The sequence below is a fragment of the Choloepus didactylus genome, chromosome 4, assembly GCF_015220235.1.
Source record: "Choloepus didactylus isolate mChoDid1 chromosome 4, mChoDid1.pri, whole genome shotgun sequence".
Taxonomy (NCBI): domain Eukaryota; kingdom Metazoa; phylum Chordata; class Mammalia; order Pilosa; family Megalonychidae; genus Choloepus; species Choloepus didactylus.
In genome coordinates, this window is record NC_051310.1 from 169,693,043 (window position 1) to 169,704,987 (window position 11,945).

Consider the following 11,945-nt stretch of genomic DNA (forward strand, 5'->3'; position numbering starts at 1 on the left):
TTCTACTCAACTACTTAGAAATGTAAATGTGAATAAAAAAGTACCCTTTTATGTAGAGAACAAATCAGATGTTGAAGAGTATTTATGTCAAAGTGAAAAAAAGATATTTCAGATGTCCATATTAAAACATAAGAAAATAAATAAATAAAACATTAAGGATATAAATGTTTTACAAAAGTCTGCTCTATAACAATGGTATCTTATGCTAGTTGGCTTTAGGATAGCGTATTTTTTAAACCAAATAAATCCAACACATTCAGAAAATATCACACGAGCACTGTACAAAAATAATTCTCAAATGACCAGTGCAGAGATTACTAATAGCTATTTACCCTAGAAGTTTTTTCATGTAACATTTTTTAAATTTTCCAAGGAAAACAAGGCAACGTTCTGTAATATGCCACAATTTTTATTGCAACGTGGCCATTTTTGTGAGGGTGGGGAGAGTTTGAACTCAAAAACAATGTTCCATTTAAGGCTGTTTTATAGAGAAATTGCCATCATGACCGAAACTCAAAATATTTTTAGTGTTGCAAAACTCACATGGTAAACAAAACTCCTACATTTATTCAGTAGTGTACCCTCAATGGAAAACAAAAAGGCATTAACAGCAGCTATTTTTTTTAAGAAAATATGCAAGTAACAGGAATGAACACTGAGGTACTAGGATTAAGTTGATGACACAGTTAATGCAACTTAATTGGCATTCCTTTTTGGGGTGGGGGTTTAAACTCATTACAAAAAGTGCTTTCAATGCATAGTATTATATCCGTGCTGCCATGTCACAAAAATAGGCTTGCCAAGGCAGGTGAGGTGTATGAATACTCAGAGCATCACAGAACTGCAATCAAGTGCAACTATAAATAATACTGAAAAAAGTTTACCATCTGACCAGTGGATAATACTTTCAAGGCATTCAATTAGCTTACCCTTTGCAGTATTATCAGCTATTCACATTGACATTCATTGTAATGCTTGCTGCAAGGGAGGCATATAACCCATTGTTTTGGCTGAAGTATGATGGGACGGCATTCCCTGGGTTTTACATAAAAATAACAGTATTAAACAATCTAATGGCCATCACTGATAGGTTGCTTAAATAAATGGTATCTCCTTCATTCATTGTGTTGGAAGGGAGAGAAAAAAAATAAACAAAACTAATACTAATCCAATTGACTGAGCTGGAGAAATGTAAGCTCCTTAACATCCAGATGGCACCTGTCATTTTACAAAGGTTTTCCTTCCAGTGAAACTACTACATTGCCTCCCAATTTCTCTCCAAGTGTTGAGCGGTCCTTAATATCATCCAAGCCATTTACTTGCCACTCATGTTTAATACCTAAAAAAATAAAAAATAAAAAAATCCCATTACTTTAACTTAAATAAGAAATCAATTACTCTGAATAACATATTCAATGTCTGTACCTGTAAATTTCTTTTTAATGGCATCTTTAGAGCTAGCATAAATCATCTTGCTTTTTAAAGGTGCACTTTCAGGAGCCCTACGGGAAAAAACAAAACAAAACAATTGTTGAATCCCACATATAAGAAAAACGAAGGCAAACTGTCTGTGTTAATTAATCCTTGCATTTTAAAAGTACTTTTTTTCTTTTGTTTTTACACACCAGAATATAAATACTAGGTCTTCTTTCTTAGACTCTTTTGTTTCGTATGTGGCATCGTACAAAGCATATCGGCAATCATTCAGAGGTAGCAACTTCACAAAAGATGTGTAGGGGTCCTCTACAGTATCACCAATGTCACCCACCAAGATCTGCTTTGCTTCCTCTACAATTATTTGTCTTTTGTCATCACTTAAACAGAAGAGAACTGCTTTCTTTCTTTTTTTGATCTCCTCTTGTGTAGAAGATTTCCTTACTTTCATATCATTAAAAACTTTGATGACTTCATCATTCACTGTAACTCCAGAAGCCTGAAAATAAACAAAGAACAGTAATTCAGAACAAGTATTTTAGTTTTAACAAAAATTACTGTTTGCGAATAGAGGATTTCCTTTAGCCTGGATATCAAAAATTGCATTGTACCATCCAAGAAGTCCAATCAGATCTCTCACATTTTATGTATCAGTATATAACACACCTAAGGATTCTAAGTCATACTGTTCCATTCATCGTTTTTAAAAGGATTTGGAGGCTGAAGTAAACGGAGGGTGGAGCGAAAGGGACAAACACAAGCTGTCCCATCCCTGAAATGTTTCTTATTTCACTGGGTGATGTCAGAGTTTCAGGAGCAGCAGCAAAAATACCTTCTGTATTGTGTCAACTCTACGTGCCTTTAAAAATACTTGGATTTCAGTTAATGCTTCTACTATTTTTTTCTTTAAAGTCATCCTAGCTAGTGCCGCTTCCACATAAGGAAAGAGAATCAAGTGTGAACTCAAAACCGCCCACGTTCACAACATAATTGCCCCACAGTTCAAATCTTGACATTTCGGACCTGACAGAGCGAGTTAAGAGCTTTTTTCAGCGAGAAAGCATTTTAAAAAGTTTTCCCATCTCCCAAATCTCTCCATAAGGGATTTGTAACAAGCCATCAGGACCCTGATCAAAAACCTTCAGCATGGGCTTTAGAGCAAGTACCAATTTTACAGCGCGCTTTTAGATAAATTTAGGAAGGTAAAGGCAAACGCGGTAAACGCCGGGCAGCGATCCGCCGACCCTCCCGCGTCCCCGGCCGCCGCGCCAAATGCTGCGGACCCTACCACCACCGCCCGCTTGGACCAGGCCCCGACCCTTGCCCGCGCCCTCCCCGCCCCCAGGAATCTCAAGAGTGGCGGGGCCCAGGATGACGGCGGGAGGGCAAGCCGGCCTAATCCAGAGAGCAGCGGGGCCGCAGCGCAGAAGCGCCCACCTAGGAGGCCAAAATCAGGTTAAAATGGCGGCCTCGCTCCCAGAAACCTGGGGGGGACGCGCGGGGGGCTTTGCTGGCCGTGCCCGGGTCTCCCGGCCAGCGGGCCCGCCTTACCATGGTACCCGCGGCTGTGGGTGAAACGGTGCTCGGGCTCCCGCTCTGTGGCACTGGGGAGGAGAAGGAGGAGGGGCAGCAGGGCAGTGGCAACTGCAGGACACTCCGAGAGTGGCAGCCCGATGCGGCGGCAGCGGGTCGGCCGGCCGCAGGCGGCGGGCGGGGCGGTCACGTGGGCACCCCGCCCCCGCCGGCGCCGCCCGGCTCCCAGGCAGGCCTTTTGGGCCCCGCGGCTACGCTGTCCCGCCGGCCCGCGTCCTCGGTCTGACCGGGCGCGCGCACGCAGCGGTTCCCGTTAGCCAGCCCGGGAAGGGGCTTGGCACTCAGACGGGCGTTTCCAGACCGCTCTCAGAGGGCGCCACTCCCGGGTGGGGCGCGTGTGAGGGGAACGGGGAGAGAAAGTGGCTTGCCTTCATTCATCCTTGTGTTCATGGAAAAAGCTGGATTTCAACGTTTTGAGTTTTTTTTTTTTTTTTTTTTTTTAGAAAACCTCCTTAGGGGATTGCGTGAGTTGTTGGTTTAGCATTTCTTGCTCTAATTAAATGAAAATAAACACTGTAGGGGTACTTCAGTTAATTAAATTACTTAACAAAAACAAAATGGTAACGGTACAACACAAATAGTGAACCCTAATGTAAACTATGGACTATAGTTAATAATAGTACATTATAATAATCTCTCATCAATTGCAACAAAGGTACCACACTAATACAAAATGTTAAAAATGGGAGCAGGTATATGGGAACTGTGTATTTTGTGCATGATCTTTCTGTAATCCACAACTTCTCTAATAAAAAAGAAATAACAGAGGTGGAAAAACACTTTTCAAAAGCCTGTGGTTGAAGTAATAATACACACAAAAGGGGCACTAATATTCCTTGATAATGTCCTTTCATATTTTTTACTTCATAGGAAATGGATTGTATTCTCTGCCACTATTCTTTTCAGGAAACTCCAGCTATAAGAACTGACATCAAATAAGCCAACCTAAGAGTCAGTTCTTCCCTCTTCTTGGCCATTATAAAGCTTTTCTAGCAAAGCCCTTATAGTAATTGAGTCAGGGCAGCTTTTCTAACTAAACCTTTTTGATTCCAGTTATGTAAGTATCCCGTTTATCATAGAAAACTTGTTCCTTTATACTTTGAGGAAATTTTTCATAAAGAGTTAAACACTTTATGTGTATATAAGGAAAGCACTGATGAAACACTTTATATGTTTATCTGTTTATAATGAAAAATTTAGTAAAGCATTTAATTACCTTAGGCTGATTTATGCTACTTTTTTTCCTAAAAGTTTAGCATTTACAATTTCATTCATCAAATTGGTAGAATGAATTTAAAACTGCTATCAATAATCTTATTTTGTGAAAAAGACTTGTACTAGAAAAGTAGAATTGGTATTGCCTGAGACTGTTGGGAACAAAACAAATAATACCGGTAAAACTTGGAGCAAACTAAGCTAAAAGTGTGGTGTTGGGAAGAATTCTGAGCTTAACTCCAGCAGACCTCGGGTTCTTCGTCTGTGAAATGAACTTTCATGAAATTATCTTTAAGGGCCTTTCCAGGTTTAAAACTCACTTTCTGAGTATACCAGTATCCAAAAGGAAATACCGCATAGATGTCCTCAGGATTCAACAAGTTTAGGGATAGAAAATCATGAGAAGGCATAACCCTACTCATATGTATGATAAATTCTTTTCTCCAAAATTTAATATATTTTAAACAGGAACATGCTAGATATTGCCCATGAAATACAGACCTAGTTTTTTTATGCCTGTATATTGCTTATTTATTTTCTTAACTGGAAGGTCAACTTGCTTTAGAGACAAAAATTGAGAAGAAACTTCCCATTGTCTAAGCATGAATCCCAAGCAAGTAGATAAAAATACTTTACGTTTAAGTGGCACATTTCAGTTTATGAAGCTTTTCACTTTCTTTCTCTCTTATGAAGTTCTAAGGAAGTCATGGAGAAATGGATCCACAGAGCTCTGAACATCTGCTCTGTGTAGCTATCAGCAACTTTTCTCCTTCCTGGCCTCTTCCTCTCAGGCTCTTCCTCCACTCCCAGCCTATCAGATTTGCAGCAGGGAGATTCCATAGAGGGAGCAGCCCCAGCAGAGACCAGGTCCAGTGACACTGGGACCTAGCGTATGTGTCAGAACCTCTCAGACAAAGCAGGGATTCCAAAGATATTAGTCACACCCCAACCTTGACACCACCTCCTCTCTAAGCCTCTCTGTCCCTCTCCTCTTCCTCAAAGTTCATACCTACCATGCTCTAGGATTCTTTTCCTGAGGATATTTCTGGCTTTGCACATATTCCATTGCATTGTAATGACTTGTTAATGTGTTCTGCTGCCCCCATTAAATTGTAAGCTAAGGACTGGGTCTGAGTCCTACTTAGCTTTGAATTTCTAGAAACTAGCACATATTCAGTGCTTGGTAGATGCTGGACTAATAAATTTAAAATGCTTGAGTGCTAAAAAGAGAAAAAAGAAGAAATCCTGAAGATTGTGAGGCCTTTCTACAGGCCCTTGTGAGGACAGCTCTGAGAACCCCAGGGCCTCAGTAGCAGCTCCCTCTCTTTACAACTGTTAGTTATAACTAGAACTTGCTACCACTTGGTAAAGGGATACCATTACTTCTGCATTGCTGCATGACGTTTAGCCCATGAGTAGTGGAGGGATCTGAGTGTCAGACAACATTTGTATTAGTTACCTATTGCTGCTATAACAAATTACCACAAACTTAGTGGCTTAAAACAACACAAATTTATTTTCTTATAGTTCCAGAGGTCAGAAGTCTGAAATGGGGCTCACAGCACTAAAATCAATGTGTCAACAGGGCTTCATTGCTTCTAGAGGCTTCTAGGGGAGAATGCATGTCTTTGCCTTTTTCAGCTTCTAGAGGCTGCCTGCATTTCTTGGCCCATAGTCCCCAGCCAACAGTCACATCGCTCTGACCTCTGCTTTGGTCATCACATCTCCTTCTTTTTCTCTCCTGCCTCCCTCTTTCACTTATGGGGACCCTTGTGATAACACTGGACCCACTGTAATAGCCAGGATAAGCTCCCCCCTCAAAATCCTTTACTTAATCACATCTTGTAAAGTCCCTTTTGCCACATAACATAGCATAGTCACAGGTTCTGAGGAGTAGGACATGGATATCTTTTGGGGGCCGTTATTCCGCCTACCATACCACATCTGTTCTTTTGAGCAATTTCAAGCCCAAGCAAACAATTAACAGGTAGAATAGAAGATCTCTGAACAATCTAATCCTAGAACCCACATCTAAGCTATAGTTGCCTATCTACTGGACTTCATATGGATGGCAGCAACAAACAACTCTTAGGTACTAAGTTGGAGTAACTTCAAAGAAGGGAGGTAGGAAAAAAAGAAAGAAAGAAAAAAACTTGAAGGACACACTGCAGCTGTCTTCCAACACTTGGTATAGCTCTAGTCTCCTGAAGTGAGATGCAGGTAGACCACTGCTGGCTTGTAGAAATAGAACATCTCCTTTGAATCCAAAAGGTAAATAAATCCAAAAAAGATGCTGTTGTAGTTTGCTAATGCTGTCGGAATGCAGAACACCAGAAATGGATTGGTTTTTATAAAAGGGGGTTTATTGGTTACACAGTCACAGTCTTAAGGCCATAAAGTGTCCAAGGTAACACATCAGCAATCGGGTACCTTCACTAGAGGATGGCCAATGGGGTCCGGAAAACCTCTGTTAGCTGGGAAGGCACATGGCTGGCATCTGCTCCAAAGTTCTGGTTTCAAAACGGCTTTCTCCCAGGATGTTCCTCTTTAGGCTGCAGTTCCTCAAAAATGTCACTCTTAGTTGCACTTGGGGTATTTGTCCTCTCTTAGCTTCTCTGGAGCAGGAGTCTGCTTTCAACAGCCATCTTCAAACTGCCTCTCATCTGCAGCTCCTGTGCTTTATTCAAAGTGTCCCTCTTGGCTGTAGCAGCTTGCTCCTTCTATTTGATCTTATACAGTGCTCCAGTAATTTAATTCAGACCCACCCTGAATGGGCAGGCCAACACCTCTACGGAAGTTATCCAATCAGAGTCATCACCCACAGTTGGGTGGGGCGCATCTCCATGGAAACACTCAAAGAATTACAATCTAATTAACACTGATAGGTCTGCCCACACAAGATTACATCAAAGATAATGGCGTTTGGGGGGACATAATACATTCAAACTGGCACAGATGCTTTGCAAATAGCAAGTGCTGCAAATGAAAAAGCATTAGTCAACAGTATAGAGTAGAAAAGAAAGCTTTGCCATTAGATGGCTCTGAATGGAATCTCAACTCTGACACTGGTAGTGGTGCAGTCTCAGGCTATTTAGTCAACTTCTCTAAGGTTTATTTTCCTCATGTGAAAAACTGGGATAATATTACCTCCTCTGTCTCAGGATTATTGTGAGGATTAAATGAGATAATGATGTAGGGCTCCTGCCCAGCACAAGAATAGGAACCCTGGGGCTATTGTTACCTCCAGTGCAGAGTGAAGGTAAGAGTACAATTTTAGCTACTCACAGGCCACCAAAGTAATCCCAGTTCTCATCCATGTTGATTCTTAAAGCTTAGCTAAAGTTCACCTAAGATTCCTTAGAAAATTGGAAAAGTGAACACCCTATAATGCATATTCTCTCAAGAAAGACTCTAGATGGAGGTTTTGTAGCATGTAAAAGGTTGAAAATCATTTTTCAATACCTATCTAAAACAATGACTCTGGAAGGCTATGCAGAAAAATTATGTTACAGCCCAACTTCCTGTCAGGAGACAGCATACTCTCAGCTTCCACAGCTGTTTCCTGACAAAGACAAGTGTAAGAATAAAGAGGCTTACCACTTGAAAATGTACCTTTCTTCCTACATGCCTTCCTCACTCTGTCATATCCTCTGTAACTCATGCTTGAGCTAATAGACTGATACAGAGGCAAGTCACGTATTTTCAAAATTTAAGTTTGAATTTAGAACTACAAAATAAACATAGTGGGAGCTTGGTGTTGGAGTCTGACCTCTATGGCTCATTTTTTTTTTTTTTCATTTTTATTGAGATATATTCAGATACCATGCAGTCATACAAAGCATATATTCAGTTGTTCACAGTACCATTATACAGTTGTGCGTTCATCACCAATTAATTTTTGAACATTTTCATTATCACATGCACAAAAATAATAGGAATAAAAATTAAAGTGAAAAAGAACAATTAAAGTAAAAAAGAACACTGGGTGCCTTTTTTTTTTTTTTGCCCCCATTTTTCTACTCATTCATCCATACACTGGACAAAGGGGAGTGTGGTATGTATGGCTTTCCCAGTCACATTGTCACCCCTCATAAGCTACATTTTTATACAATCGTCTTCAAGATTTATGGGTTCTGGGTTGTAGTTTGATAGTTTCAGATATTTACTGCTAGCTATTCCAATTCATTAAAACCTAAAAAGGGTTGTTTATATTGTATGTAAGAGTGCCCACCCGAGTGACCTGTCGGCTCCTTTTGGAATCTCTCAGCCACTGAAACTTATTTCATTTCCTTTCACGTCCCCCTTTTGGTCAAGAAGATGTTCTCCATCCCACAATGCTGGGTCTAGATTCCTCCCTGGGAGTATACTCCACGTTGCCAGGGAGATTCACTCCCCTGGGTGTGAGATCTCATGTAGCGGGGAGGGCAGTGATTTCACCTGCCAAGTTGTCTTAGCTAGAGAGAGAGGGCCACATCTGAGCAACAAAGAGGCAATTGGGAGGACGCTCTTCAGCACAATTATAGGGAGGCCTAGCCTCTCCTTTGCATCAACAGTATTGCCAAGGTCAAGTCCTGTGGTAAAGGGCTGAGCCCATCAAACCACCAGTCCCCAATGTCCATGAGCACATCAGCAACCATCAAGGTGGGGAAGCCCAATACCCCTGAATTCTCCACCAGCTCCTCAAGGGGGCTCTGCATATTTTTTTCATTGTTTTTTTTTTTTTTTAAATTAACTCTTTTTTAAAATTAACTATATCAAAAACAATGAAAATAAAAACATACAGTAAAAAAACATTTCAAATAAACCATAACATAACAAGGAATAGTAAGAAAAAGACAACTAACCTAAAATGACTACTTTAATTCCAACATGTTCCTACTCTACCCCAAGAAAATAACCTAATATAACAACATTTCTGTGAACTTGTTCCTACCATACCCATCAGAAATTAACAAACCATAGTCATTTCTGGGCATTCCCAGAACTTAAATTTACCCATGATAGCTTATCTGTTCTTACTGGGTTATCATTCCCCCTCCATTAATTGCTCTCTATCGCTAGTTCCCCTACATTCTACATTATAAACCATTTATTTTACATTTTTCAATGTTCACATTAGTGGTAGCATATAATATTTGTCTTTTTGTGCCTGGCTTATTTTGTACAGCATTGTCTTCAAGGTTCATCTATGTTGTCATATGTTTCACGACATCGTTCCTTCTTACTGCCGTGTAGTATTCCATCATGTGTATATACCACATTTTATTTATCCACTCATCTGTTGAAGGACATTTGGGTTGTTTCCATCTCTTGTCAATTGTGAATAATGCTGCTATGAACACTGGCGCACAGATATCTGTTCGTGTCACTGCTTTCAGATCTTCCGGGTATATACCGAGAAGTGCAATCGCTGGATCAAAGGACAACTCTATATCTAGTTTTCTAGGGAACTGCCAGACTAACTTCCAGAGTGGCTGAACCATTATACAGTCCCACCAACAATAAGTAAGAGTTCCAATTTCTCCACATCCCCTCCAGCATTTGTAGTTTCCTGTTTGTTTAATGGCAGCCATTCTAATTGGTGTGAGATGGTATCTCATGTTGGTCTTAATTTGCATCTCTCTAATAGCTAGTGAAACTGAACATTTTTTCATGTGTTTCTCGGCCATTTGTATTTCCTCTTCAGAGAACTGTCTTTTCATATCTTTTGCCCATTTTATAATTGGGCTGTCCATACTACTGTCATTGAGTTGTAGAATTTCTTTATATATGCAAGATATGAGTCTTTTGTCAGATACATGGTTTCCAAAATTTTTTTCCCATTGAGTTGGCTGCCTCTTCACCTTTTTGAAAATTCCTTTGAGGTACAGAAACTTCTAAGTTCGAGGAGTTCCCATTTATCTATTTTTTCTTTTGTTGCTTGTGCTTTGGGTGTAAGGTTTAGGAAGTGGCCACCTAATACAAGGTCTTGATGATGTTTCCCTACATTATCTTCCAGGAGTTTTATGGTACTGTCTTTTATATTGAGCTCTTTGATCCACTTTGAGTTAATTTCTGTGTAGGGTATGAGATAGGGGTCCTCTTTCATTCTTTTGGATATGCATATCCAACTCTCCCAGCCCCATTTGTTGAAAAGACTGTTATGTCCCAATTCAGTGGCTTTGGGGGCCTTATCAAAGGTCAGTTGGCCATAGATCTGGGGGTCTATCTCCAAATTCTCAGTTCGATTCCATTGATCAATATGTCTATCTTTGTGCCAGTACCATGTTGTTTTGACAACTGTGGATTTACAATAAGCTTCAAAGTCAGGGAGTGTAAGTCCTCCCACTTCGTTTTTCTTTTTTAGGGTGTCTTTAGCAATTCAACGCATCTTCGATTTGCAAATAAATTTCTTTTTTTTATCATTATAGTTTATGTATTTTAGATCCTGTAGGAAGTAAATAGTGGAGTTACAAATCAAAAATACAGTAGTATTGGTATTTATATTTACTATGTGATCTTTAGTGGTACTCTTTATTTCTTCATGTAGTTTCAGTCAATTGTTTAGTGTCCCTTCCTTTCAGCCTGTTCCACTCCCTTTAGCATTTCTTATAGGACTGAGCTACTGGTGGTGAAGTCCCTCAGCTTTTTTCTCTGCTGGTAGGGCTCCCTTTAGTATCTGAAGTAGGGCAGGTCTTTTATTAGCAAAATCTCTCAGCATTTGTTTGTCTGTGAAAAATTTAAGCTCTCGCTCAAATTTGAAGGAGAGTTTTACTGGATAAAGTATTCTTGGTTGGAAATTTTTCTCTCTCAGAGTTTTAAATACGTCATGCCACTGCCTTCTCACCTCCATGGTGGCCGCTGAGTAGTCACTAGTTAGTCTTATGTTGTTTCCTTTGTATGTGGTGAATTGCTTTTCTCTTGCCGCTTTCAGAACTTGCTCCTTTTCTTCAGTATTTGACAGTCTGATCAGAATGTCTTGGAGTGGGTTTATTTGGATTTATTCTATTTGGAGTTCACTGGGCATTTATGCTTTGTGTATTTATATTGTGTAGAAGGTTTGGGAAGTTTTCCCCAACAATTTCTTTGAATACTCCTAGAACTTTACCCTTCTCTTCCCCTTCTGGGACACCAATGAGTCTTAAATTTGGACATTTTATCATATCCCTGAGATCCATTTTGATTTTTTCGATTTTTTCCCCATTCTTTCTTTTGTTCTTTCATTTTCTGTTCTGTGGTCCTTGAGGAGGCTGAGTTGTTGTTCAGCTTCCTCTAATCTTGTATTATGAGTATCCAGGGTCTTTTTAATTTGGCCAACAGTTTCTTTTATTTGCATAAGATCTTTATTTTTTTATTTACTCTTGCAATTTCTTCTTTATGCTCTCCTAGGTTCTTCTTTATGTCCTTTATATCCTGTGCCATGCTCTTCTTCATGTCCTTTATATCCTGAGCCATGCTCTTGTTGCCTGTCTGTAATTCTTTCTTAATTGAGCCAAGTACTGTGTGTCTTCTGATCTTTTGATTTGGGTGTTTTGGTTTGGGTTCTCCATATCATCTGGTTTTATCATATGCTTTAATATTTTCTGTTGTTTTTGGCCTCTTGGCATTTGCTTTATTTGATCCCTAATTTGACAGAACTGCAGCTTGATGGCGTACACTTTCTCTAACTAACCAGCAAATGGCATCCGTGAGTCACCTATTCCCCTAAAGTCAGTTCTCCTCCA

General features: G+C 40.0%; 1 protein-coding gene across 1 annotated transcript; it reads right to left on the reverse strand.

Annotated features, from left to right (window-relative positions):
• Window positions 1-388: 388 nt before the first annotated feature.
• On the reverse strand, window positions 389-3,168 carry CFL2 (cofilin 2). Its single transcript, XM_037834807.1, has 4 exons — window positions 2,986-3,168; window positions 1,626-1,933; window positions 1,426-1,502; window positions 389-1,339 (listed from the first exon to the last, which is right to left on the reverse strand). The coding sequence occupies exons 1-4, from the start codon at window positions 2,986-2,988 to the stop codon at window positions 1,227-1,229; spliced, it is 501 nt and encodes a 166-aa protein (XP_037690735.1). The 5' UTR covers window positions 2,989-3,168; the 3' UTR covers window positions 389-1,226.
• Window positions 3,169-11,945: the final 8,777 nt, after the last annotated feature.